General features: G+C 40.8%; 2 protein-coding genes and 1 pseudogene across 3 annotated transcripts; 2 read left to right on the top strand and 1 right to left on the bottom strand.

Annotated features, from left to right (window-relative positions):
- Positions 1-779: 779 nt before the first annotated feature.
- LOC311055622 (THO complex subunit 4-B-like) lies at positions 780-4685 on the top strand (the record flags this gene model as incomplete). Its single annotated transcript, XM_084071872.1, has 6 exons — positions 780-1161; positions 2584-2751; positions 2934-3081; positions 3186-3258; positions 3943-4195; positions 4671-4685. The coding sequence occupies exons 1-6, from the start codon at positions 925-927 to the stop codon at positions 4683-4685; spliced, it is 894 nt and encodes a 297-aa protein (XP_083927998.1). The 5' UTR covers positions 780-924.
- Positions 4686-7088: 2403 nt separating this feature from the next.
- LOC311058827 (rho GDP-dissociation inhibitor 1-like) lies at positions 7089-26755 on the top strand. Its single transcript, XM_084076341.1, has 6 exons — positions 7089-7229; positions 11621-11809; positions 14409-14492; positions 22690-22766; positions 23406-23469; positions 24624-26755. The coding sequence occupies exons 2-6, from the start codon at positions 11623-11625 to the stop codon at positions 24821-24823; spliced, it is 612 nt and encodes a 203-aa protein (XP_083932467.1). The 5' UTR covers positions 7089-7229; positions 11621-11622; the 3' UTR covers positions 24824-26755.
- LOC311058818 (NAD-dependent protein deacetylase sirtuin-2-like) lies at positions 19484-21471 on the bottom strand (annotated as a pseudogene). The gene is made up of 2 exons (XR_014602866.1): positions 20315-21471; positions 19484-19562 (listed from the first exon to the last, which is right to left on the bottom strand). The product of XR_014602866.1 is annotated as an NAD-dependent protein deacetylase sirtuin-2-like (transcript).
- Positions 26756-27108: the final 353 nt, after the last annotated feature.

Here is a 27108-nt window from a genome sequence, read left to right as displayed (position 1 = left end):
ATCAATATTATTATTATTTTATTGACATGACTAATATATCTGAGGGTTACACTCCCATCATTCTAGCTTGTGGTAAGGTGGTAAAATACAGTGGGTGGCAGTGGCACTAGGACCATTTAGAACCTCTCCCTCGCACTAAACCATGTAAAAACAAATACAAAATAAAATGCTGATATAGTGTACAAATGTAAAATACCAGTAAAAATCTACACTGTAAAATGATTGGTGTAAATTAAAAAGTGTTCTACTCCACTACATCTCAGAGACAATGTTGTACTTTTACTCCACTACAATTATTTGAAAACTTTGTTTAGTTACTGATTTTGATTATTATTACAAAACATACATTAACCACTTCAGCCCTATTCAAACTAGCTCACAACGGTCACTTGTAGATCTGCTATTTTCAAAAGATTTGTATATATTTTAGACGTAACTTGTGAAACTGGACATTCAGCATAATGAGTACTTTTACTTTTGGTACTTAGTTAAAATATATTTTGATGCCAATACTTTTGTTCTTTTAAGTACGTAAGTAAGTAAGTACATTTTGATTGCCGGACTTTTACTTGTAACAGAGTGTTTCTACATTGCAGTATTGATTGCAGTACTTTTTCCACCACTGTTCAAATGTAACCAAAAAATGTCCATTTGGACCCCTGGTGGTGCCATAGCGTTACAAGGGTGGTCCCCGAACCCTACGTTGAATACCAGTATCTTTCAACCGGAAGTTGTTGCTGAAAGTCGGAGTCGTCACTTCCTTCCGTCCTTCCGTCACACTATTTAAAGGCACGCATCTTCAGCCGGTGTGTTACGCTCACCAACGTCATCCTCAACTTGTAAACTCCGAGGCCGAGCCAAGAAAACGGTCACTGCCGTTACTAGTTTGTCTTGCTGTGATTTAAAAGAAAGAACGTATCGAACATGGCTGATAAAATGAGCATGTCTTTGGACGATATCATCAAGCTGGGGAAGAAAGGCGGCGGCGGTCGCGGAAGTCGAGGCGGTGGTGGAGGAGGAGGAGGCCGCGGCGGCGGAGGAGCATCTCGGCGCAGTGGGAGTTCAGGCCGGACGGGCGGCGGTGGATCCGGGCCTGCACGGGCCGGCCGACAGAACTTCGGCCGCGGGGAGCGAAACAACAGACCCACGCCGTACAGCAGGGTAGGCATATGAAAGAAACGATTTGGAGGTTGATAAATAATACGTCGTCGCTTTGTTTCTTAAACCACGGCGGTAGCCACTTTTGTGATGCTACAAGAGGACAATGGAGTTGCGTTGAAAAACACATGGTTCAACTGAGGTCGGTTAAAAAGCTTCGACGTTTTAACACACGCGTGTGAGTGTTAAAGGATGGCTCGTTGGTACATGTTTTGTACATTTGTTTTTTGTTCTCTCTTTTAATATGACTTGTTTTTTAAACGTTAACATGCCGGGATAAAGAAAGATGTCCTCCTCGTGTTTGGATTTACACTAGAAAGAGGATCAGCTGTTGTTGGAACAATGGCTGTGTGAAATGGTATCAACAACCTCCCCGCCGTTCTAAATGACTGGATTCGCGGCACTTTTCGGTTTATTCGGTATCGCCGAGATTGTTTTTCAATTTAATTTCCCCCGCAATATTTGGATCACGACCCGAATAATTGCACAACTCGCCTGAAACAAAATGGCGATTCTTTGTCGATCATCCGCAAGTATGATCTCAATACTTTCTCAGTAAGTTAAACAAGATGCAGTGATTTGATAGACACTTTAGGATGGACCCCCTCTTCCTGGCTGAATGAATGCTTCCCAAGGCCCGAAGTCTGCTTTTCTGGGACATGTTTCGTTAGTTCCTTACACATCTTCTACCTCCTCTACACCAGTGGTTCTCAAACTTTTTCATGTCAAGGACCCCCTAATTGACACTTATTACCCCGCGGACCCCCGTTTGAAAAGATAAGCCAGGGACTCCAATAAGAGAAGGTTTTTACGGCTCTCTAGCAGTGATTCTCAACCATTTTAATTTCAAGGACCCTCAGTTTGACATGCATTAGGCTACGGACCCCCATTTAATGGCATTTATACCTCTTATACCAACCCACATTGTAAAACCAATGTTAATTTAACTCTGAGAGTGTACGGGTCCATTTGGTTCCGTTTGTACACTCAGAGTTACAGACCCATAAAGGTCCATTTGGTTCCTGTCCATCATTTAGCTGGGGACCCCCTGGAACCCTCTCCAGTACCCCTTGGGGTCCCCGGACCCCACTTTGAGAACCAATGCTCTACACAATATATAGAAGTGACTATCATTACCAAAGCTGTGTATTTGGGGGGACAATCTTTAACAGTGTATTATTACCATACATGTATGTAGCTCATGGCTTGACTACTAGAAGCATGGCAAATGGCAAGGTAGAAGCATACCAAATGGTATGTTCAAACATGGTGGAGCTGTCTACATTTTGGTTATAATGGAGGCAAGACCCCTGAGCTAGTTTGTGCTGTGCACATTTTTTTCTTTTAGTATTTGTATTTCAAGAGTTATGATCTTTGGAATCTGTAAGTAATCGATTGCATTCTTTTCTGTTTTAATGTTTTCAGCCCCGAGAGTTACCGGATAAATGGCAACATGACATGTATGATGGAGGCTTTGGTGGGACCACTAGAGGAGGTGGAGGACCAGCAGTGGGAACAGGAAGAGGCATTGAAGTTGGCGGCAAGCTCCTAGTTTCCAATCTTGACTTTGGTGTCTCTGATGCAGACCTCAAGGTAATTCAGAAACTCTGCAGACTCGACCTTTAAATTGCCACATAACAAAATCAGTTAATCCATGCAGTTACTTGTTGACTAGAAATACGAGTGCACAGATGTTCTGTGTGTTGTGCTTATTATGCTGTTAAAACAAGTTTGGTGGTGAATTTGTCTGATTCCACTTTTTCCCCCCACTTCAGGAGCTGTTTGCAGAGTTTGGACCTTTAAAGAAGACATCGGTGCACTATGATCGTTCTGGTCGCAGTCAGGGAACGGCAGATGTCCACTTTGAAAAGAAGGCAGATGCATTAAAGGCAATGAAACAGTACAATGGCGTTCCACTTGATGGTGAGGACACTATTTCTTCTAATGGTTTCCGTCTTCCACCGCTAACTTTATCAGGCTGTCCGTCTTGTCTATGTATGAACCATTTATTTTTTTCCCCCTCTTAGGTTGTCCAATGAAAATCCAGCAAGTAACTTCAGAGGTTGATGCACAGAGATCACAGACGGACAGACCACAAAGGTGAGTGAATGTTCACTCTGTAGTTTTCATAGGTCACCAACCCAAAACAATACCCTGGAGACCCGTATGGGTTCAGTGCTTATTATCTGGTTCTAGGTCGGATCCCATTCTATTACCATGGATGTGTTAACTGTGTTTAGCATGTTAAACACCAGAAACGCATGGGAGTACTTTGTGACTTGATTAGTGACTGGGATTAACTGGGACAAAAAAAGTTGAGCTGCGTGCCAGTAAAGATGGCTTTGTTATGCACAAATTGGCCCTTTTACCACAAATGCCCATGTCATGGTCCAATCTGTGACAAAAGGGGTTTCTTTGTAAATGAACGTTCTACTTGAAAAGCCATACACTTTTATGATGGCCCAATGTTATCATCACCGCAGGAACACAGAACTGTCATGTATAAACAATTTAGGCTTCTGCAATAGTTTTATCATTCATTTCACGTGCAGTTTAATTTCATTGTCTGCTATGTAGCTGCTAGATTCCATCACAGTGATCTACTGGTAGACTAGAACAGTGGTTTTTAATGGTAATTATTGGGTTTGTCGTGCTCACAACAACGTTTCTCGTTCCATTATTATGAGCTTGCAGATCACCAATTCTTTGCCTATTATGACATGCCCAGAATAGGTAGTGGTTAATGAAACACTAGCTCAAGTGCCTTTTCCTCCTTCACTTTAGAGCCAGCACAGGATTTGACAGGGACAGAATTGGGCGGCCCAATTTTCCAAAGAGGGAATCAAGGCAAGGTGGTGGAGGCGGTGGTGGTGGTGGAGGAGGAGGAGGTGGCGGCGGCGGTGGTGGAGGTGGCGGCTTCAGAGGCCGGCGACGAGGTGGCGGTGGAGGAAGAGGTGGTGGAGGACGAGGTGGGAGCAGCAGACCCCAGCTTTCTGCAGAGGAGCTGGATGCCCAGTTGGATGCTTACAATGCAAAGGTAAAGGGCATATGGTTGGAGATGATGGTTATGTTGATGGATGGGGATGTCATGAATTAACTTATCAGTCGCCATACCTGATTTTAGCCAGCAGGTCTTTCTCTTGGCTTGTAACTAACTAGAGGTTCGGGCCGATATGCAGCCCCCACGTCTGGAGTTTGCGTGGCGGCCCTCACACCTACGTTGCACCGCCGATCCGACTGATATGCCCATATATGTCAGTCTGTGTCCCTTTTGTGCCCATTTATGGAGAATTTGTTTGTGCCTGATGCTTGGGAACTCCTTATATGAGCACGACCCGCAGGTCCGCCCTTAAGCCAATTTTAATATAACACTGCTGCTTTGCCCTACATTAATACATTATAATTTATTTCAAGATTCAATGTTTCAATTGGTCAAACTAGCATACATAAAAACAAAAATTGCTTTAATCCCTGCGGTGTTAATAATTTTGTCTCCTCTTCCTACTTTTCAGATGGACACCAGCTAAGGGCACTCATTGAGGATCTTGCTTCAGTCCATATCGTCTGTTCTTCTGTGGTTGGATATGAAGCTTTTGTAGATTTCTGGACTCTCAATGGACTCTTAATTGCACATTGAGTTGTTTTGTTTTTATGGGGGTATTTTTTTATTCTCTTAGTCTTAATATCACAAATGCTTTTTTACCTGATGTTTTGGGAACAGTTCTAGTTTTTTTTGGGGGGGGGAAAACGTTATGCTCTTTTATAAGTGCAAGTCGTTGCTTTAAACTTGAAAATGATACCGATTTGTCCATTTTGTAACTAAAATATCTTGAGACAGTTGACGTGAATCACATGCATAATTGTGACTCTGTCCTTTCAATAATTCTGTACAGTTGAACCATGGAAATCGTGGTGTGTATCAATGAATGGAAGTGATGCACCACTTGTACATATCTGTATTAAACTCGTTACAAATGTGTAAAATGTGTGTTTAACCTTTTGTCTAAGCCTTAACAGTGGCGTTCCCAGAAATTACATTTAGGGCAGGCAAGATTTTTTACCCCCCCCCCCCCCCCCGAAGGTGGGGGGGGTACTCGGGGAAAATGTCGGGGGGGAAATCTCGGGGGAAACAAGTTAACAACAACACTACACTGACTACCAAACTGAAAAACGTTAATAAAAACAATATGCAAGTATAATCAATCAATCAATTATTCAGCGGTGGTCTCTTCATGTTGTAGTTTAATGGCTCAAGCTGCTCTCAGAGCCCCTTTTATGCCAGGTGAGTACAGGTGATGGCCCAGACCCCCACACCTGGCACTCCTGGCACCCCATGAAGATAAAGGCAAACATTTGCATCACTATAGGCGACGTCGCTCTGCCGCGTGAATGGACGAGGAGGTCCGACAACGGCCACTATTGTCTTTTGATTTTTTTCACTGCCTGTTTTCCAATCTTTTACTTTATTTTCTAGGGGAGGCTAGATTTTAGTTGGGCAGGCGGCCGCCTGCCCTGCCTCTATGGTGGGTACGCCACTGAGCCTTAACATTATTGGCCATTATACAGTGAGCATATAATTTGAGCCAATGTTCAATACTTTTTGGCAGATGGAACTATCAGTCTACAGATTGCTCCCATGATGCACTAGGAGACGGGAGATATTTGTAAAGTTATTGACTTGTGTAATGTTTTGAGAGCGTGTGTGTGTGTACAACTGCCTAGTTAGGGTCTGGAGGGTACTGGATTAAGATCTGGATTTAAACTTGGCCATCCATATTTCTTGTGGTAGCTAACTAGCTTTTTGACAGAAGGCCCCATATTTGGGGTATTGGTATTATGAGGAATTCAGGTACACGGAAATGTGCGACCAACACATGGATGATAAAGCCTGTGGCAGCAAAGCGGTCCCCTAACCATAATTGTTTTGGTCAACGGTAGTTCTAAGTTTTAAACATGTCTGGCATTGTGGCCAGATAATTGACCTTGTATTGGATTCATATGCTCTGAACACATTGCTTCTGTTGGCTAAACTTCTATGAGTGCAATACTGAATCTAAAGGGTTCTCTCTTCCTGACCTCCCATGCAGATGAAATCTCTTTCTGATGGTTGACTGCTAACCGTTGGCACTGACTGAGACCAGAGCTGCTTGTAGTTAAATGTTTTGTATAGCTCTACTGCTAGCTGCTGCCTTCTTGACCTTGGTTGGATGGCCTGGCTTGTAGAGAATTTCAGTGAGCTTACATTTTATTGTGATCATTTTGAACAGACGGTTAACAACAGGTGATGTCTTTGCAACCCCTCCCTGACACATGATGGCCGTCAACTATTATCAGGGCCTCAGAGAGCATCTTCAATGGAATCATTTTGCATCATTTGCAATGGTTAAGTCTACAGTTTAATTGGCAATTAGGTGTTGAAAAAGGCAAATACGCATGTGAACTTATAGATTTGCCATTTTAGGCGCATAACCTTTGTAAGAGTTAGTATAAATCAGGCTTATCACTACTGAGTTAAATTGATAATCACTTTAGCTAGATACTATTGTATCGAAACATACTGAATCACTAGATCAGTGGTTCAAAGTGGGTTCCAGGGGGTCCCCAGCTAAATTAATTAAGATGGTATCACAATCATTTCAACCACTTTTACCCCATCCGTGAGCTTTAAAAAAATGTGTGGGGTGGGGGGGACATTTTAACAACAAATCTTGTATGGGGTCCCTGGCACAGCATATTTTCAGATGGGGCATAATGCATAATATCAATTTGGGGGTCCCTGTCTTGACATGGAAAAAGTTTGAGAACCCCTGCACTAGGACTAGGTAGTTACTAGCTGCGTATGGAGGGCGCGCGACATCGGCATCGCGCGCACGCCACCTGTATGCGGCATGCGCAGAGCAGTTCCCGGAAGCGTGCTGCGCGGGCGCCGGGCGGGGCGCGGCGCCGCTCCTTGTTCGCCATACTTGCACACAGTGCACACACACTCTCTCACACACACACACACACACACACACAGTGCTGAGCAGCAACAGACTGAGGCAAGCACACACACTGCACAATATACTGTAAAGGTAAGTCCTGGTGCCTTTTTAACGAGTCAGTCAATCTAACAGAACCAGCACGCGTCTCGTCGCGCAAATTGAAACCCTTTTATCTAAGTTTCGCATGTGTGTGACCCGCCCCTAATATGTTAACTTGTCAAGCTATGGTTAGCTAGCTAGAAGCCTGACTAGCCTGTCTGTCTGTGTCGCTGCGCTACGGTCTGTCCCGTCCGTCCCACCCTGTGGGCTACAGCAATGGGAACCGCTTTGTTTAGTCCAACGTTACTAATGTGTATCCACTAGTCTTTGTCAACATATCATATGATATCACTGTCAGTGTGATATATCACACCGCTTGTTGTCATGTGTGTCAAGCTTCTTCTGTCTGCTGGGATCCTGATCTGATCCTCCTGATGTACAAATCATTTGTCACCGTTTTTGGCTTTGATGGACTTTGTCATGCGATGCATGCCTTATACGGTACTTCTTTGTCCATCTATTCCAAGTTATCATCCCATATTTGTTTAATGTGACGTCGATTCACTACAGTGAATATTACCCGAACCAGCTTTTATCCGTTGCTTGATTGATTGAATACTTAATTAACAGTTTGCGAAAAGCACTGAGGTACAGTTCCTTCAAAAGGATGCTTAAAGGATAAACCCAAGAAAGCACTATGGCCTGTTTCCATTGGGTTCCATATTGGTGTACAAGAACACTACTGCATCTGTAGCATGGTGGTCTGCAAGATCTTGTGCAAAGTAACTGTATGTGTTTTAATGAGTGATGATGACTCGCTGAAATTGCTCAATTTTAATACAGTGAAGATACCTCCCATCTAAACGCACCTCTGTAAAAATCGCAATCTTCTGGCTTCCTGTCTTGTTAAAATCCATGGGTAGCACTTAATTTTCCTCCAGTTGGGTGTGGAAAAATGTGTGGCCAGTGTGTTCATGAAACATCCTTAATCAGCTGTGTGTGTGTGTGTGTGTGTGTGTGTGAGTGAGAGAGAGAGAGAGAGAGACACGCATACATATGTGTGTGTGTATTATATACACACACGTACACGTCTAGGCAGAACATACCCACCCCTTGTTGCTGAACTTTTAGCAAGAGAGCTTTTTTTCAGGAGTAGGAAAGAGGAACCATTCGGTGTCGCCAGCCACACATTGGGTTTAATGCCAGTGGTTACATAATACTTTCAATCTGAATCCCCCACTTCCTCTGCAGTGGTGAACATCCTTGATCTGAAATGAATCTCTTGTGGAACATCAAATCTAATCATGCAAAAAACAGTGGTTTACATTTTGGAACAAAGGAATATGAAAAGAATCCAGACTGAATTGCATTCCTGTAGTGTTTAAGTGTCACCTGGCCCGTCCGGTATGGGTCTATATATATTCCTGTGAGGTTGAATAAGGACTACATGCATTCTAATTTTCTGAGGGCAAAATGGGCCTATCTTAGAAGTCCCACCTGTTTTACTTGTAGAGCCATACAACGATGCCAAAGAATATAATGAATTGTACTACGATATTAATGTAATTCTTTTTTGCTTGTAGAACTCTCTGAAGTCAGTTGCCATTAATTCACCCTGCCGCCAAAAGTGTTTTCCACTGACAGTGTGTGTGTTTAGCAGTGGAGTCATAAAATGAGCCTGAGCAGGTCTGTGGCCCTGCTTAGACATGCTACTGCTCAGCTTGCTGGCATTCCACTGGCAGCTGCTAGTTTGGGCAGGTCAGTGGGGACTGGAGGAAGAAAACTTTACCTCGAGTCATAAGTGGTTCTCTCTATTTGCCTTTGCCCAAAGGAAGGTGCTTCGATACATGATTGGTAGTTATCTAATCTGATTTGCAAAATATGCAGTTAGGAGTTAGGGTCATTCATCGCCTGAGATGGCCTCTGTGTGGAGTAAAAGGAAATTTGATTTAAACATTTTTTGTTTATTTGCAAATCGTCGCAAATCGTTTTCTGTAAGTAGATCACCTAAAGAGCAGCACATTTTTGTGCATATGCTGGAGGATTATCTTAACAATTACCCAACATAACCAGTATAAAACAGTAATTTGCTAGCATATTTGGCTGGAATATTTTCTGTTTTTCACCATGGATGGTGACAAAATTGTCTCACACGAACGTGCCCTTTAGATGCTGCTTGGGTTAGGGTGAGTGCTAGATGCGCACTTTTTTTATTAATTGCATACGTATAGAAAAAAAGAAGCTTCACCTGGTGCATTAAAACGGGTCACCCAAATCAAGTGAAGAGACATTAAATCTTGATTCAACCATGCAGTCAGATGTCTTGACTATGGGATTCAGGCTCATTTGATGGCAATCTGTTGTAGTGGTGTGGGTGGGATACCCTTATTGGGAATGTCAAGTCTTTTTGGCATAAACATCACATTTCCTGCTTTTGTTAGGATGTCAGCAGGGCAGCATTTTGTCCAATAATAACCTCTTGGAGGGGGATGTTATAGGGATAGAGAGAGGGTGCAATTAAATGTAGCCTAATTTACACACAGAAGATTAAGACAATGTTTATATAGTTCTCTTCACGGCCAGTGCATCATCTTATTACCAAATGCTCTCTAATGCCTCAATTCAATTTATTGCTGTAACCAAAATAAAGAACCGTGGATCAATGGGGAACAAACATCACTTTCAAATTAATTTGCTTATGATTGATTTGACTTTTCACGAAATCAAGTAAACAGTCTGACAGTGAGAGAGACATAGCAGTGTTTCACCTCCGTTTATTCCGATAGACCCCATGCTAAAGAAATCTAGCTTCTTCTCCTCTTACGTCGGCAGTAACTTCTGGGCTTTACTCGAGACGTATTTTGAGCACCCCACCTCCTCAGCCAACCATACTGTCATGTGCTGCCATGACCTCATTCAATGGTCTCATGATGCTAGCCGTAGTGATGCTATTTCAGAGAAGTCTGCTGAGATGATATCATGCAGCCACCGCTGTTAGGTCATCAGCCTTACGGGAAGACCACCTCACAGCTGCACAGAATAGAGCACCTCCATTGAAGGAAACAACCAGACTGGCTCTAGCAGTCTGGATTTGTTATAGCTGTGGCCTATGGTGCCTGCTGGCGTCAGTGAGGTTGTCATATTATTGTTTTACCACCCCCAAGAGGCAAGTGCATGCAAAGAATGCAGAAAATGTTCTATGAGTACGGACCCTTTCAAAAAACAAGACGAGGCAAATCTAGTCTGTCCCGGATACATACCAGAGGGGCTATGTGTTGGTGAATTATTATGATTAATGTACACAATAATTCGTGTGTAATACTGTATGTCGTACACAGTGATAAGGAAAGTAGGAAGCTTATGAAGTCTTATTCAGGTGTTTCCCAGGCTATGACTATTGGGCCTAGCTTGACAGATACAGCCGACTGGCTGTGGCTAGATAATACTGTATATACATGTAAACAGAAGCTCATGGGTGCAAAGTGATGCAGGCTAAGGGGAATGGGGGAGCTGCAGTTGGTGTACATTTACAAAAGTAGACACTTGCCAGAAGCATTAATGTGCACCATGCTGAAAAAAAACACAGCCGTTGGATCATGAAGATTTTTTCCATTTGAAATCCCATAGACTACGTGAAAATCACGTAATATAAGAAAAAAAAAAGAGTCTGGCATTTTACTTGTATGGTTACGAAGCATCAACTGACAAAAAAATCTAATTTATCAGAAGGGTAAGAAAAGGCTGCCTAACCAATCGAATACAATTATCAGGCTTAGAAATAGGGCTGGGACTCGAATTTCTATACTTTCTTGGCATCGAAATGAAAGCATCAATACTACTCTATATCGAAACTTAAGGGACAATTTTTATATATACACATGTATTTCCTGTGTTTGTACTTAAATTGTTTTTCTTAAGTTACAGATGAGTTAAGGTTGTGTTAAATACACATGGTTTATTTTCTATATTGATTGTGAATGTAGTTTTCCTTTAAAAAAAAAAGAAAAGTATCGTTTGAGAATCGATATCGAAAAGAAATTGAACGATACCCATCCCTACTTAGAAATGACCTAACGACTACATCTCCAATTACACATGGAGATGTGCTTATGTGTGCAGATGGCACCGGCCGCCGCCGGTGCCATCTGCACACATAAGCACTTTCCTTTTTTCACAATTCTTTCTTTTCTTTCTCAGTAGTTTCATCAAATAAACTAAATAATACACTTTGATAAAAACATGTCAAGAACTCGTAAGGAATATCAGGAATGTTTTTGACAGCGTGACAATGCACTGTATCACGTGGTTTTTCTAATGTAGCTTTCCAATGCTAGTTTTCCAACACAAACTTTCTCAGACTATTTGAAAATATCATGAACGATTACAGAGCCACCTCATTCTCTCTCTCCCTCCCATCCGCACTCCATCTCGTTCTCCTCTAGACATGGCTGAGGACGATGTAACTCCAGAGCAGCTAGCGGCCATCGCAGCAGAGAACGAAGAGAGTGAGCCAGTGAATTACAAGCCTCCAGCCCAGAAGACACTACAGGAGATCCAGGAGCTGGACAAGGAAGATGAGAGCCTACGCAAGTACAAGGAGGTCCTGCTCGGCGGCGCTCCCGCTGAAATCGGTAATAGCCTAAGCTTGACACTCTTTCTCATTTATTGGCCACTATCAAAGTGTGTCACCTACAACCTTCCCTTTATTTATTTTTTTACTAGAAATGATTTATGGTACACACTACTGAATGAGGATGGGTCACCTGTTGAATAGGGATTAAACCATCACTATTTTGGCTACCTAGATATGCGTGGCATTACTCTTTCTCAGAGAAAGAACAATGTAGAGCTGTTTTAATCTTGAATTCATTTTAACAGGTTGCAGTGTGTTTGTATATCTCTGCTGTCCGGCAGCAACCAGCTAACTCCAAAAACGAAAAAGTGGAGTTAGGAGGTTTTGTTCATCATTGATAAGAACAGCTGATTGGACCTCCAAGCTCACAATGAAGTTTGAGGTCAAAAGGGGTGGAGCCTTGAGTCAGCTAAACCAGCTAACTCCACCCCCCTTTGGTGAACTTAGCTGGTTTAGCAGAAAGTTTGATGACCCAATGGAGTTAGCTGGTTTTGTCAGAAGCGCTTTTTAATACTTTTCATTGGTTCAATATTTTTTTAATCAACACACAGACGTAAAGGGTGTTCAATGGCCCTGATTTATGGAAAAAAAGTTCCTGCCAGACAGCAACGATATGGTGATTGGACAAACAATCGGTAAAAAAAACCAAAGTAGTGACAGACTGGACATCAGTATCACATTACATTTCATTGAATGACCTCTATGATTAAATTAGCCAACTAATAAAAAAAACACATTTGATTAAATATGTGGGTATTGCCTGACGTTTATTTTAATAAAAAGAAAAATCCAAAGGATATAAACTAAAGTGTGCTGTATGTGCTCATGAATAAAATAAGCAATTGATATTAAGTCTCTTTGCCAAAGGTCTGGGTGAGGCGAAAGGGGGTGAAGCATATTTGTTTCCCAGTAGTGTTAGTGATTTATACTAAAAACAACAGTCTATCATGGCACATGCCAGGCTGTTGATAATGACTGTTTCTTGCCATGCCTTCATCTTTGCTTTCTGTTCCTCTCCTCAATTTCCCCCTACAATCGCCACTGTCCAAATAGACTCCCTTTATTTTCCTCCTCCAAACGTCCTGCAGACTCCCCTCAGCTACATTTACATTTAGAGCATTAGACTGAAGCTTTTACCCAGAGTGACTTAAAATCATGACTGCATCTAACGATTGTTTACGTAATCAATTAATCTGATTATTTACATGACAAATGACATTGGGTAAATGGTCATCACAAACAGTCTGAGCCCTATATAAAATATGATGTGGAGCAAAGAAAAACATTGGTAGAGATGCACCGATTGGAATATTATGATTTTTTTGTCTAACTTGCTGATACTGTTTTTTTTCTGAGTCCAATTTTCTTTCCAAGAATTATAATTCATGGCCAAAAGCCTCCCAAAAAACATTATTGTGACATTTTTTTAATGGATTTCTTTTAGTTATTCATAATAAAACATTGACTAAATAATGTTTTATAATTAACTTTATGACAATAAGTTTCTAAGAACTGTATTGCTTTTCATTTCTTAACTTACCGTAAATGAGTGAGATTGGCAAATGAAACATATTTTTGGCTTATTAAAATGTATTGTTCTATCAGACAGAAGGCAAGTGACAACTGTTTTTGGTAAAATTAAAGAATTGTTTATTTTACACAGGACGCAGATTGTTAGATTCTCTAATCACACACACACACACACACACACACACACACACACACACACACACACACACACACACACACACACGTGATATACTACTTTAAGTTGTCCTTGTTGTGTGTTCTTTTGTGTTGAGTCACTGCTAATAATTAGGCTACACCAGTCCTTTGCTGACAGATAATGTGATTTTCTTAGAACAAACTTGTTTAATTAATGCAGAGTTCATCCCAACTACAGGAGTGCTGTCCTGATTTAAATTCCCTGGAGGCATCCCAGCTTTTTGCATATTATACATTATGTTCAGTTCACTTGAAAATGTTCCGATGTTAGTCTATGCTGTTTCTGTTCCAATATACAGTATAGAGCTGCAACTAACAATTATTGTCATAATTCTGTTTTGTTATATTACCATTTTATACCCACCCTTGTCTTGACTTGCATGTCTCTCCTCTGTTTCACTGACCTATCTGACATAAATGACCCCATCCCAAAAATGTAATAATTAGAAAATTAACTACATTCACAAAATGATTGTAAATGCTTGTTTAAACCTACACAGACCTTTATGAATTTTGCTTAAAAGTTGTAACTGCTACAATGATTACATGATACGAACATCGCTACACAAATGTCTAATTTCTGATTATTCAAATAATCATAACATCCCTATCACCAATGGCAGTCCCTGTAGATTTACTGTATTTGGCAAATAATAGTTATTCTGCATCTTATTTTCATTTGTTTCACAAGGGAATGATCGTTAAGTACTGTTATGGAGTGGTATGAATCATCTGCTGCAACTGTATCCAAAATCTGCAATCTTGTGCTGGTCTGCCACTAAGTACTGTACAAGTAACGTTATGAGCCTGAAGTTGTAAACGTTATTTTAAAAATTAAACCTATACTTTTTCTTCTTGTGATGCTGCTCCAGATCCTAAGGCCCCCAATGTCCAGGTGACCCGGCTGACTCTGATGTGTGAGACTGCTCCTAATCCCCTCACCCTGGACCTGCAAGGTGAGTCTCAGTTTGGGCTGTTTTACTGCTGAGACGGTTAACCCATTAAGACCTGAGGCGATTCTTTAAAAAAAATCTAAATCCTAACAGTTTTTGGAAAAAAAGCAAAAAAAAAAAGTTTTCAAGATTTTTCAAAAATAGCAGATCTACAAGCTCATAGCGCGGCACTCGGTGCCGCGCTATGAGCTTGTATATCTGCTATTTTTGAATAGCCAATGAAATCTAAAGTGACACAGATGCGTTCCAGGTATATGCTGACTGGAATATACACCGACTATGGTTGGCAGAACTTTGATAGAAAGGACAATGGCACACAGAACAGTGCCATCTAGGGTTGCACTGTGATATTACTTACTTGGTAGGAATGCGCCAGTATAGTTTTAATACATCCTAATAAAAACCACCCACAAACTGACGGAGGTCTATTTCGATCTCGATCAGGTCCAGTCAATTAGAGCATCACTGTTCGGGGGATGGGTATTGTTCAGGATTTTAAAAAAATCTCCCCAATTACAACATCATCGGCCCTCCGACTTTTGGGATCTACTCGCCAATTACAATGCAATGGTCCCTCCGGCTTGTAGGATATAGATAAACAAACGTATTTACTTATCTTACAGCTGCTTCGTTGAAACTTTCTTTCATAGAAGATATAGCCAAAGTCAGAGAATAATTACACAATAAGCCAAAAAGGAGAAAGCTTTGCTAGTTATAATGCCACCGTTTATTACTAGGGTTGTCCGATATTGGCTTTTTTACCGATAACCGATATACCGATATTGTCCAACTTTTAGTTACCGATACCGATATCAACCGATACCGATATATGCGGGGATTATTGTGATTAGGGTAAGCTCAAATTTCATATCACACTCACCATATACAGTATATACTCCTGTAACTTATTTATAAAGCCAAAAACCGATACCGATATTTTCCCGATATCAATTTTTATGCTAATATCGGCCGATAATATCGGACATCCCTATTTATTACCGTGTCTTCTAATGTAATACTGTGTTGGCTACGGCATGGAGCCGTGAACAAGCGGGGACCGGAGGGACAGAGCAAGAGGAGTCTGTCTGCTAATTAATAGATTCCGCAATTATCGATGCGATAATTTTCTGAGATGGCAAATAGAAATAACTCGTTAAAATAAACTTGTTAGAATGAGTCTTCAAATATACCTCTGTAGCTGTTTGTATAACAGAGTGGCCCATTCCAGTAAAGACTATGTTTATTAAACACTTTGTATTGAGCAGCACTGTTTGTCCAGGAGCTTATTGGTATTTTGGTTCTGACCAATCAGTAACTTGTAATGAGAGAGAGTATAATGTCATGGTAGTACTTCACTGATGCAGTATGGTGTATTTTTGACAGTATAGTACAGGGGTTTTCAACCGGTGGTCCGCGGACCACTGGTGGAGGTATTGCAGGTGGTCCCTGGCCCAAAAAAAACAAAAAAAAAACAACTTTTTTTTTTACTTTTTTTTTTTTTTTACTTTTAATAACTTACAGGAGTTCTTACTGTATTGTGTGTGTGTAATATGAAATGTGAGCTTACCATAATCACAGTAATCCTTAATCATATTCCATCATATTCAAACAAAATCGCTGTATTTTATTAGATATTATATTGATATTATAGCTATTTTCTCCAGCTCCCTGTGGTACATGAACCCCCCACCACTATTGTGTGGGGTGGGTCTATGATGGACCCGCCACGCACAATAGTGGTGGTCCCCAGGTTGCTTTTAGTCAGGATGGTGGTCCCTGGGTCGAAATCAGTTGAAAACCCCTGGTATAGTATATGACTTCATTTGCATCTGATTACATATCATGACATACATATACACGGACATAGACAGGAATGCCCACAAACGTCACATCCGGTTTTAGCGTGGGGGAAAACAGAATGATCTGCCTCATAAGGGTTCTATAGCTTCCATTGTACACGATCGTTTAGATCACTTTCAGAGCGATTCTTTTTGAAGAAAAATTCATCGGAAGGACATCTGGAACGCAATCGTTCACTCATCCTCAGAAAGTTGACTTATTAAGATATATGAAACGATTGTGAATCAGGTGGCCTACTACAACTATCCTGCCTCCTTAATCCATTAAGACCTGGAACTGTGTCATTTTTAGATTTGAGCTAAAAAGCATTATTTTACACTTTGGGCTATTCAAAAATAGCAGATATACAAGCTCATAGCGCGGCACGAGTGCCGCGCTACGAGCTTGTAGATCTGCTATTTTTGAAAGATAGCGACAATTTGTGCAAATCTTTGAAGATATATTTTTTTAAGCGAACATTTGTAACTCAAATCTTTGCTTCTGGGGGGTCCCTGGAACAAAATATTTTGATGGGGGTCCGCGGCCAAAAACATATCATTTTGGGGGTCCTTGACATGAAAAAGATTGAGCACCACTGATACAGAAACATACGTTTTTCAGAAAACTGTTGAGCTTTAGGAGACATGTAGAATCGGCTTCAGGTCTCAATGGGTTAAAACCTCTTAAACCCTCTAGACTAAAACGGGACCCGAGTTTGCTCTGTACTCTGACCGCTTTTTCAGTCTACACCAAATCTCTTTGCCAAAAATTGCCAATCTACAAGCTCACAACGTGTCTCGTTCCGACACTTGAGCTTGTAGATTTTTGGCTTATGTTCCCCCAGAATATAGAAGCTGGGGTTCAAGTGGTTTATAATCAGAGTCAGATTATTTTATTGGATGAGTCAAGTTTCAGCACAAGCACCACTGAGATCGGAGATCTGTTTCCCCCTCTCTCTCTCCTGCTCTGTCTCCCGTGTACAAAACATGTGTACATACAACAACACTTTAAGACCTGAGGCGATTCTTAAAAAAAAACTAAATCCTAACAGTTAAAAAAAAAAAAAAAAAAAAAAAGGCAAGATTTTTCAAAAATAACAGATCTACAAGCTCGTAGCGCAGCACTCGGTGCCGCGCTATGAGCTTGTATATCTGCTATTTTTGAATATCCAAAGAAATCTAAAGTGACACAGATGCGTTCCAGGTCTTAAAGAGTTAATCGCCTGGTAGAGACACTATCACAAGATATGATCAATTAAACTTACCATAATATTAAAAAAACAACAGTCATTAAGTCATCAATAATGTTGTTTATAGAACACGTGGTGAATTCCAAGTACAGTTTAGAGACTGGAGTTTTCACACCGGCAGGTCTCGACCCCACTTATCTTTTGGCGAAGTGCCATTCCTACTTGGAATTCACTCTTACCAGGCGATTAAACCAGATCACCTCGGACCGCTGTGTTAGATCATCTGTCCAGTCAAAGACAACATTCCAATCTGACTCTTGTTTAATTGGCTAATGTAGCGTTTCTTGTCGAGTTGCAACAAGGATCTGTGCCTGTGATCTGGCAAGCCATGACGCCTACTTTTGGAATAAGTATTCTTTTACAGCATCCGAGTTTGAAAACCCCACATCCCACTGTCCTGTACCTGGGGCAAATCTGTGTTTTCCCCCACTCGCGACTCCGCCCCCAGCTATGTTGTTCTGATGACGCTACGCTGTGTGAATGTATACACATGCCATTTTTTAATACATTGTGTGTAATGTAATGTTATCTATTTTATCTTAAATTGAGTCATTTTGCCATATTGCCTTGAACAATGCATGTAGTGCATTGTTCCTGTCACTGTTAACCTAACCCATTACTGGCCCAGGCATGCTTTTCACCTGTTGAGCATAACACACTTTCAGAGGAACATGCTATCTCATGCTAACAGCTTCACTCCCTGCTGGAGCAGATCTACAAGCTCAAGCTTGTAGATCTATATTCCACCATTCATGTTTTTTTTTTAAAGTATAAAGTTATTAAATGATGTAAATTATTTGTCATATCTGCCCTGTGCACCTTTTGGTTACGAAGCCTAATAGCCAAACAGAAATTACATTTTTATTCATAATGTTCAATGCCAGAAAAGAATCGTTAATCGCAATTATTTGAGTGACAATTAATCGTCAAATAAAATGTCATAAGTGTGAGTGCGACAGCCCTAGCATCAAGTGTGAGTAGGTAGTGCATCGATAAGGATATAATCCCCTACTGGCTTTCCAGCCACAACCGCTGCCGATCGGCTCTGTGCATAACTGTAGTTCCCTTTAACAGAAGGTGGCATTAACATGTCCTGTTCCAGGTCAGTTTCTCATAGCTTCATTTTCGTTGGCTCAGCAGCAGATTGTAACCAGAAAGCCATATGAAGGTGTTGTGTGTTTACAGTTTGAATCTGACTCTGAGCCAATCAAATAAAGCCATGGGAAACTGACCCTGAACAGGAAATATTTATGCCACCTTCTGGTAAAGGGAACTATAGTTATGCACCGAGTTTAGTGTGTTCATTGACGTGCCCAGCCAAGCTGGAGGCACCATGGAGGAATCAAACCTCAATCTACTCGATCATAAAAAAGAAATTATTTTTAAAAAAGAAAGGAAAATAGCTATTTTTGCGCAACACCATTGTGCGACAAATACGGCTTACGTGTTTAAATTTATTTGAAATTTTTCGCATTGATTTGTGGATGTATGTATTAAAAGATATCCCCAAAAACATGATTCTCGATTATTTGATTAATCGGAAATGATAGATTTTTAAATTGTATTTGTTATAATTTATAAAGCATGGCACGTATTTATGTTAATACATTTAAGAAAGCTTTCATAGTGAAAGAATCACACATCATAGGGGTACAAAGTAAACATGAAAGAAATCAAGAGAGAATTTTACATTTGCATTCACAGTAAAATCCTTAGTATTAATTTAACTGCAATTATAAAAATGGAATTTTTACACTCAGAATTAAATTAACAGATGATTTTATTGTTTACCTGATCAGCAAATTATTTGCTTTGTCAGTTCCTCAATTCAGGAGGATTCCGTGTCTACGCTGGCTTATAGGACCAACATGACTATTTCGCTGTCCGCTACATATAATGTATATGACAAATATACTCCTGTATGACACATACAGTATTTTAACATAATATATTCTAGGTGACCAACTGCTTAATATTTGTGACGGCTTGTAGGTTCCCCATACTTGCAAAAAGAAAGCTTTTTTTTTTTGTTCAAGGTTTCTTTATTGGTATTTTCTATTTTCACATACGGGTCAAAAAGACAAAAGCCTATATCATTAAAAGAAAAATGTAAAATTAAAATACACAAAAATTATAATACAAAAACAAACAAATACAGTGGGGTCAGTTTTATGGGTCATTAATGTCAGCAGCATTCATCCTCTATATATGTTAACCCATTGAGGCCTGTTGCTACCTATACGTCTTTCAATCCGGATGCCACCTCTGTGTCTCATTAGTTGTTGCTATAATATAGTAACATCATTTTTTATTTTTAGTAAGAATTTGAACATTTTCAGAAAACTATGGTTAGGTTTTAGAAGGCGTTTTTAGAATCGGCCTCAGGTCTAAATGGGTTAAAAAAGGTTGCCAGATGGCGTAAATCTTCAGAGCACACCCCCTTGTGGAGTAGAGAATTTTCTCCAAAGTCAAGTGATGCATAATATCATTAACCCATGATTTGAAAGTTGGTGGGAATTTTTCTTTCCATTTAAGCAGTATCAGACGCCAAAAGGGATGCAAAGGCTATCATGTTCTTTTCTTGGCGACTAAGTTGTACATCTTCTCTTTCTTGTGGAACAACTCCAAACACTGCAATAGAAGCAGAAGGTTCTACGGGCACTGATGAGAAGGTTTTAAATATTCATTGCCAGAATGTGTTTGCAAAGAGAGAGCTTTTGATAAGATTTTTTAACACCCCACCCTCCCGAACAAACCCTTGGGTATGCACACCTCTCTTTGAACTCCAAACTGCCTGACATCGGCTGATATTACAATGACATGGGTTACTCTTCCTTGTCAGTCTGTGGAGCGACCGATGCAGAACCTGGCTTAGCTGCGGCTCCTTTGCTCTCCCCGGTCTTCTCCTTGTTATCCTGGCTGTCAATTCTGGCATGTTCCTTCTTCACTAGCTCTTCCAACTCCGCCTTCCATCCCAGCAGGTCAGCCAGGGCCAAACAGCCATCATCACATGTACTGATGTGGGCTACGTCTCTGTAAGCCTTGTCCGAGTTAAAGTTCATCCCTCCTCCGAGGCTTGAAATAAGGGGATCAGCCTCTCCTACCTTCTCCATGTTAATGAGCAGCCTGGGACACTTTATAGAAACCTTGTCAATGAGACCGGCGAATGGTTGCACCTTCAGGGATGTACCCATGACGATAAGAAGGTCACAACGAGGAAAGTCCACCTTTGTTGACGTGAAGAATTGGTCAGGCATCCTTTCCCCAAAGAAGACAATATCTGGCTTGACCAGACTGTTGCACTTATCGCATTTGGGGATGTCATCAGCGAAGATCTTCTCTTTCATCCAGTCCAGGTCATACTCCTTCTTGCAAAAGGAGCTGACACAGTGGGAGGTGAAGAACGTCCCAGGGCCTCAATCAGGTCGTCTCCCTCCATCCCAGCCACACGTTCAAGATTGTCAATATTCTGGGAGTAACAGCGTCTCAGGAGCCCCTTGTCCTTTAACAGCCTCATGAAGTAATGACTCACTGTCGGCTTAAACTGTCCTGGGTACAGTTCCTTGGCCAGGGTGAAGAATGGCTCCGGCTCTTTCAAGAAGTAGTCCAACTCGAAGATGGCTTCTGGGTAGGGCAGGTTGTATTTCTGCAGATTGGCATAGAGGCCAGTTTTTGGCGAGCGGAAGTCGGGGATCCCAGCCGATGTAGATATTCCTGCTCCGACCATGCAGATGATGTTTTTACATTTGCCACTCTGTATGTACCGAGCGACCCCTTCCAGAGTGAGCTCATCCAGAACCTTACTCGTACCCTGGGTTCTGCAGGGGTAGAACATGTTGTAGAACAGGTTCAACAGATTGAGCAGGGAGCCCATTTCTCCAGTAGCCTCTCCTTCTTCACTACCATCGTCAGACTGATTCTCTGCTCCAGGGGTCAGATCCTCCTCTTCTCCTCTTTTAGGGGTCTCTGGTGCTTCAGACATCTATCCGTCGACTCAAAGAAATATTAGGATGAAAATGAATATTCACTGTGTCCGATGTTGAAACTCAGCTGGCGCGATCAGATTGTTGTTGTCCGTCGCCTATTAGTGTTCGACTCTGTGTTGTGAGCAGTCAGTTCCTAGTCTAGTCAGTAGCCACACCAAGCTATTACCAGGGTCAATAGGTTATACACTGTCAGTCTCTCGGAGCTCGCAAAGGAAAATGACGAACGCAGCAATAACACCCTGGTAACTAGTAACACTGATGCAATGATGCATGCAGACCACTTCGTCCAGTTTAGTGAGCATCCACTCTATTTATATGGGTTTGGTCTACCCATGTGGGTGTAACCTTCTGTTTGATTAATCATGTGACTTGTCTATTCTTAAACCGTAGCCACTGTGCCCCAGCTCCTTATCTGACCTAATCAATCAACACTCATGTCTCTCTCATGTGAAAAGTCCCCCTCTGTGGACCCCAACACCACAGGTCAGAGCTGTGGCCTTTACAGTCTGTATATATTTGTACCTTCGGATTATAACTCAGCCTATCACTGCTGTATAAAATCCTAAATAAGCAGGAAATGCACCCATAATAATCACAAAATAACAGCAATTTTCAGGTGCTGGAAAGCTCCGGATAATTCTACAATTAGCTTTCCAACATTGTTTTCTCACTCAACAGTAAACAAACCAAAATACAGGTCAAGCGTATACAGGATATCTGCACATTTCTAAAGTGACCATTTAAGAGCTTTTTAATGCCAAATTGGCCAAATCGTCAAATATTACGTACGAGGCAAACATTGTGAGGCGTTGTGAGCTTGTAGGTCGGCCACCTCAATAATATTTATCTGTGGAACTAAATGTGATGCCTACAATTCCAAGTGCTTGTCAGGATGGGGGGGGGGTCCCCAGCTCAGTTGCTAATAAGATAATTATGTCTGTCAGTCTCGTTTGGTTATGGCAAAGCTATGGAAAATAAATGATGATCGATCTTTTTTTTGCATTCTTGCCCCATAATAATAATAATTAGACAATAGTACTTATCGGACACATACAGTACAACTCTGTATGCCTTTGTATCTGTGCAAGAGAGATTATGACTTGTGAATGTTCTGGTGGTTTAACAGGAGACCTAGAGGCTTATAAGAAGCAGGCCTTTATCCTGAAGGAGGGAGTGGAGTACAGAATAAAGATCAGCTTTAAGGTGAGAGTGGTTCAAACTGCTTTAAGCAGGGTGTGATATGGTCCCTGAAATTATTCCAGCTTTAAAAAATAAACTAATTTCCATAGCCAGGGAATTTCTGTTCGATGCTGTGTGGATGTAGTACATAAGTAAGGCAGATTCAGAATTAAATCTGATATGATTCTCTTGAAATGTCTGATTTAAGATGTGCAATTCAGACAAAAGTTTGATTGAATACTTAATTAGTATAAAATGTAAACAGCACGTGGTAGAGTAGGACCACACTGGAAACAAGTCCCCAGGACTTTTTTTTGTGTTATCCTTATAGCCCTAATGTCTGACTGTACCACGTGCTGTTTGTATACAATTAATGAACATATGCATAAGAATAACAATACATGTCATCAACAGATACAAAACACGATGTACAAAGGAGAAAATGAAACCGTGTCTGCATTATTTGTTGCATTTTGAAAATATTTGAATGTCAATTTAATATCATTTTCTGATAGATAATTGACTTAATAGTATGAGAAATGTCATGATGCAGTAAACCCCATCCATCTCCTACAAAACAAAGTACAAATAGTTTGCAAAGACTAAAATGTTAATTAAGTTCTGTTTTAGTGGTAAACCTGTTTTATAATTATGTTCTCTCAGGTTAACAAAGAGATTGTTTCGGGTCTGAAGTATGTGCAGCACACCTTCAGGAAAGGAGTAAAAAGTGAGTTGACAATTTCTACTGGTCTGGACTTCTGTGCAGCTGTGATGGTATTGCACAAACACCAAAAATGTGTAGTCGCCTCAGTCTAATGATTTCACTAGAGTCATTTCTTAACTGTCAGCAAAGTTTTCAGGGGTTAAAACATAATACATAATCGTCATCCCGAGTCATTGAAGTGATTGATTGTGAAATGTGAATACAATTAATCAATGACCTATTATTTATTTATTAAATTATATCTCTCCTTTGTCTCTTGTGACATGATTAAAGTCTTCGGTCACCACGAAAGATTTCAGTCATTGATTGATTGAATACTTAATTAACAAGATTATCAACAGCACAGTCACACACAATGCCCCGGGCTTTGTTTCCATTGTGGTCCATTGTACTCAATTCATCAATAATACATATCTTACATACAATTACAATTAAATAAATTATGGAATAAAATAATACCCTATGTAGCATCATAAGGTATATTTACAGAGAAAGGAGGGGGGCAGAGGATTCTACTATTATATCAAGGTGTTCAAGGAGTTAAACTATGTTCAATAGTATTTTAAGGTCAGCCATTCTTTTAGGTTAGAAACATGTCTTTCTCTTGGCGTTCTCTAAAGGATTATTATACTTATTTGTGTGCCGGTGTCACTTAAAATAGCCGATTTACAAGCTTGTTGTGAGCTTGCAGATCGGCTATTCTCAGTGCAATACATGGCACACAACCAAGTATAAAGTGGGCATAACCCTTAAGCATGTGTTTGATAAAGCCCTACAGTAATAATGAATACAAAATATATTGAAAGATTAAACAGTATTTGAATTGGTCCAACTTGCAATAGAATGTTCTGAAGCATCTTCCATAAAACCCTAATGGTCTCGTATATTTCATAAAAGCAAAGCTAAAAGCCTTTAACTTCTTCATCTGGTTGGCTTTATGTAGAACAGCGGGAACATACATTTAGACCGATAATGCGTAAAGCCGTAAACATCATAATTTTACACATTGTGCTAATTGTTTAGTAAACAGGGCACTAGTAAGGGGGACTTCTTTCACACTGTTTGACAGATCACAGATTGGGACTTGGCATGTCAAAGCTGGGATTTGATTTTACGTTAATCCATGCAATGTGCATATTTTCTCCATTTGGTTACAGTTGACAAATCTGACTACATGGTTGGAAGCTACGGCCCCCGGCCTGCTGAGTATGACTTCCTGACCCCACTAGAGGAGGCCCCCAAAGGAATGCTAGCACGTGGCACCTACAATATCAAGTCCAAGTTCACTGATGACGACAAGCATGACCACCTTTCCTGGGAGTGGAACCTCAACATCAAGAAAGACTGGAAAGACTAAAAGAGGCCTTTGGGAATAAACCCCAGCCCCAACCCCACAACCTGCCCGCCCCTCAAAAATCCCTGTGTCTACCATTTCTGCCTTCTTTGTTTTATTGCTTTGTGCATTCCATCCTCATGCCTTAGTTTCCACCTCGCTGTCTTGACATCCCCACCCTCTCCCCACCTCTCTGTCAGCATCAGTAGCAGCAGCAGCAGTAGTAGCAATGGTTCCCCTGTCCGTCCAATACATCCCTCCTTCCACACTCGTTGGTTGCACAAGAACCAGTTCTGTTCACGGTCACCAACCTGTCAACGCCTTCCAACCTCTGCCCACCCACTTCCACCCACCACCCAATGAGCTGTGCTGCGTAGGACCCCCTTTTCCTCGATACAGTCCCCACAATTCCTTTTCCACCCTTTTTTTTTTCTCATGTTTTTTTGCTGCTTTGAAGAGATTAACCTCGCCTTCCACCTCCATTAAAATGGTGTCTTCCTCTCACTAAGAAGTACATGTGGAAAAGCAACTGTACAATCTACTTTTGTTTGCCTTTTTTATATAATTGTATTAATGGTTGTGTAATGTGACTGTATTCACATGTTAATAATAATGAGCTTTTGTGGGCTTTTCTGACCCGACCATGGCTATTTTGCCCCACCCGCCCCCACCGCCATAGCTTTCCCCTGCTTGCCTACCTTGCTCTGTTTTATTTTATTTTTAATATATATATATATATTTTTACCGAGACCTGCCTTGTGAGACAAGTTATTCATAGCTGCTCTATGACGTCTCCTCTCCTCTTTAAATGTACTCTTCCATCGGGGGATTAGGGCCAAAGTGAACAAGGAGTGACAAATGTAAAGTAAACAAAGAAAAAAGCAGGGGTACTAACTATCCTCCTTGCTGCCTTATGTATTGAATGAAAAATATGTAGCTTTTTCTAACTTGGCTGTAAGCAAATGGAGGAATTTAGCATGCCTTGTGTGTACAAAGCAGCGGTTGCTACTGTATGATGTTAGTAGTGTCTTCATCGAGGGCTTACTCTTGCGACTAACAAAAGCCCATTCATAGCCCTGCTCTAATGGAGACCCTGTTGATAACGTGTTGCTTACGTACTGCTTTGTGCACACACTTATGCCCCTTGACTAACCCCCTCTTGTAAATTCTAAAGGACAATGATAGAATGTTATTAATTGGAACACACCACTAAAAAGATATGTCAACTGTTTTCCTTGCCCAGTAAGCCACTTAAATCAGTATTGATAAATATCGGCACTTGTGTTCCTTCTAGCCATGACGCCTTATTACTGACCATGGTCATGTGGGGGGAAAAAGCTCGGTATAGAGACTCTTGCTTTTGTATTTTTCTTTGCCTTAATGTACATCATTCCCCATTTCAGGTTCCCTTTCATACTAACATTCACCCAGATTGTGTTGCAACTACTAGCTTACTGTTAAAACATCTAAGGTGTTTATTATGAGAAGACTAGAGAGTGACAGAGGAGTTTGCTGACGTGGGCACCGTCTGCTGCTGGAGACCTTGACGGTGTATGGCATCATTGAGGGGAACAGGAGTTGGTAGCATAGAAGAAATTAGACTAGTATTGGTCACCTCTGGCCAGGTGTTTGCCTTTACTTAATGACACACCAAGGAGAGACCTAATGTTATGTCAGAACAATCTTTGCATAAAGTCACCAGAAATGTGTGCTCAGTACTGTATGTGAATTGAGGGGTTTCAATCAAAATGACTTGAGTAGAAATGAAATCAACTTGTATGGATTTGAAACATGTTTTTTTTCCCCCCTGAAATACTGAGAATGATCTAATGCTGTTCCATACATTCCTTTACATTGTACAGTTTGTATGAAAATGCTGGCATGCTGGTGGGGTTGTATATTTGATCATCATTTGTGATTGCTCTTCTTGGTCAATAAAGATTTTGCTCAACTTGGCCTGTAACTGTGTGTGTGTGTGTGTGTGTGTGTGTGTGTGAGAGAGAGCGTGGGAGAGACCCCGAATTATATAATTTCACATCCCTCAAAAGCCAAAAGTTTAACATAGAATAGAGTCTGGGATGGACGGACAGGGGTGAAAACATAGTCTTTGGCCTGGCAGAGACGATCACATTTTCCAGGCATATCATGGACACCTATGCAAGAAGCACATAGTTTTGTTGAGAACATTTTAAACAAAGTAAATACTAATTTTTAAACTTAAAATGAATTAATGTTTTTCTGAGGTCATACCATTTGACATGTAGACCTAATCATACCCTAAACATGTCATTATGCACTATTTTAATAGT

Source organism: Gymnoscopelus microlampas (assembly GCF_963454915.1).
Source record: "Gymnoscopelus microlampas genome assembly, chromosome: 2".
In the NCBI taxonomy this organism is placed as follows: domain Eukaryota; kingdom Metazoa; phylum Chordata; class Actinopteri; order Myctophiformes; family Myctophidae; genus Gymnoscopelus; species Gymnoscopelus microlampas.
Note: the sequence above shows the minus strand (reverse complement) of the source record. Positions and strands in the feature narration are given on the sequence as shown.

Coding starts and splice junctions, on each gene's coding strand:
- LOC311058827 (XM_084076341.1), top strand. CDS start 11,623: ATGGCTGAGGACGATGTAACTCCAGAGCAGCTAGCGGCCATCGCAGCA. Junction 11,810..14,408: donor CGGCGCTCCCGCTGAAATCG/GTAATAGCCTAA, acceptor ATGCTGCTCCAG/ATCCTAAGGCCCCCAATGTC. Junction 23,470..24,623: donor CTTCAGGAAAGGAGTAAAAA/GTGAGTTGACAA, acceptor ATTTGGTTACAG/TTGACAAATCTGACTACATG.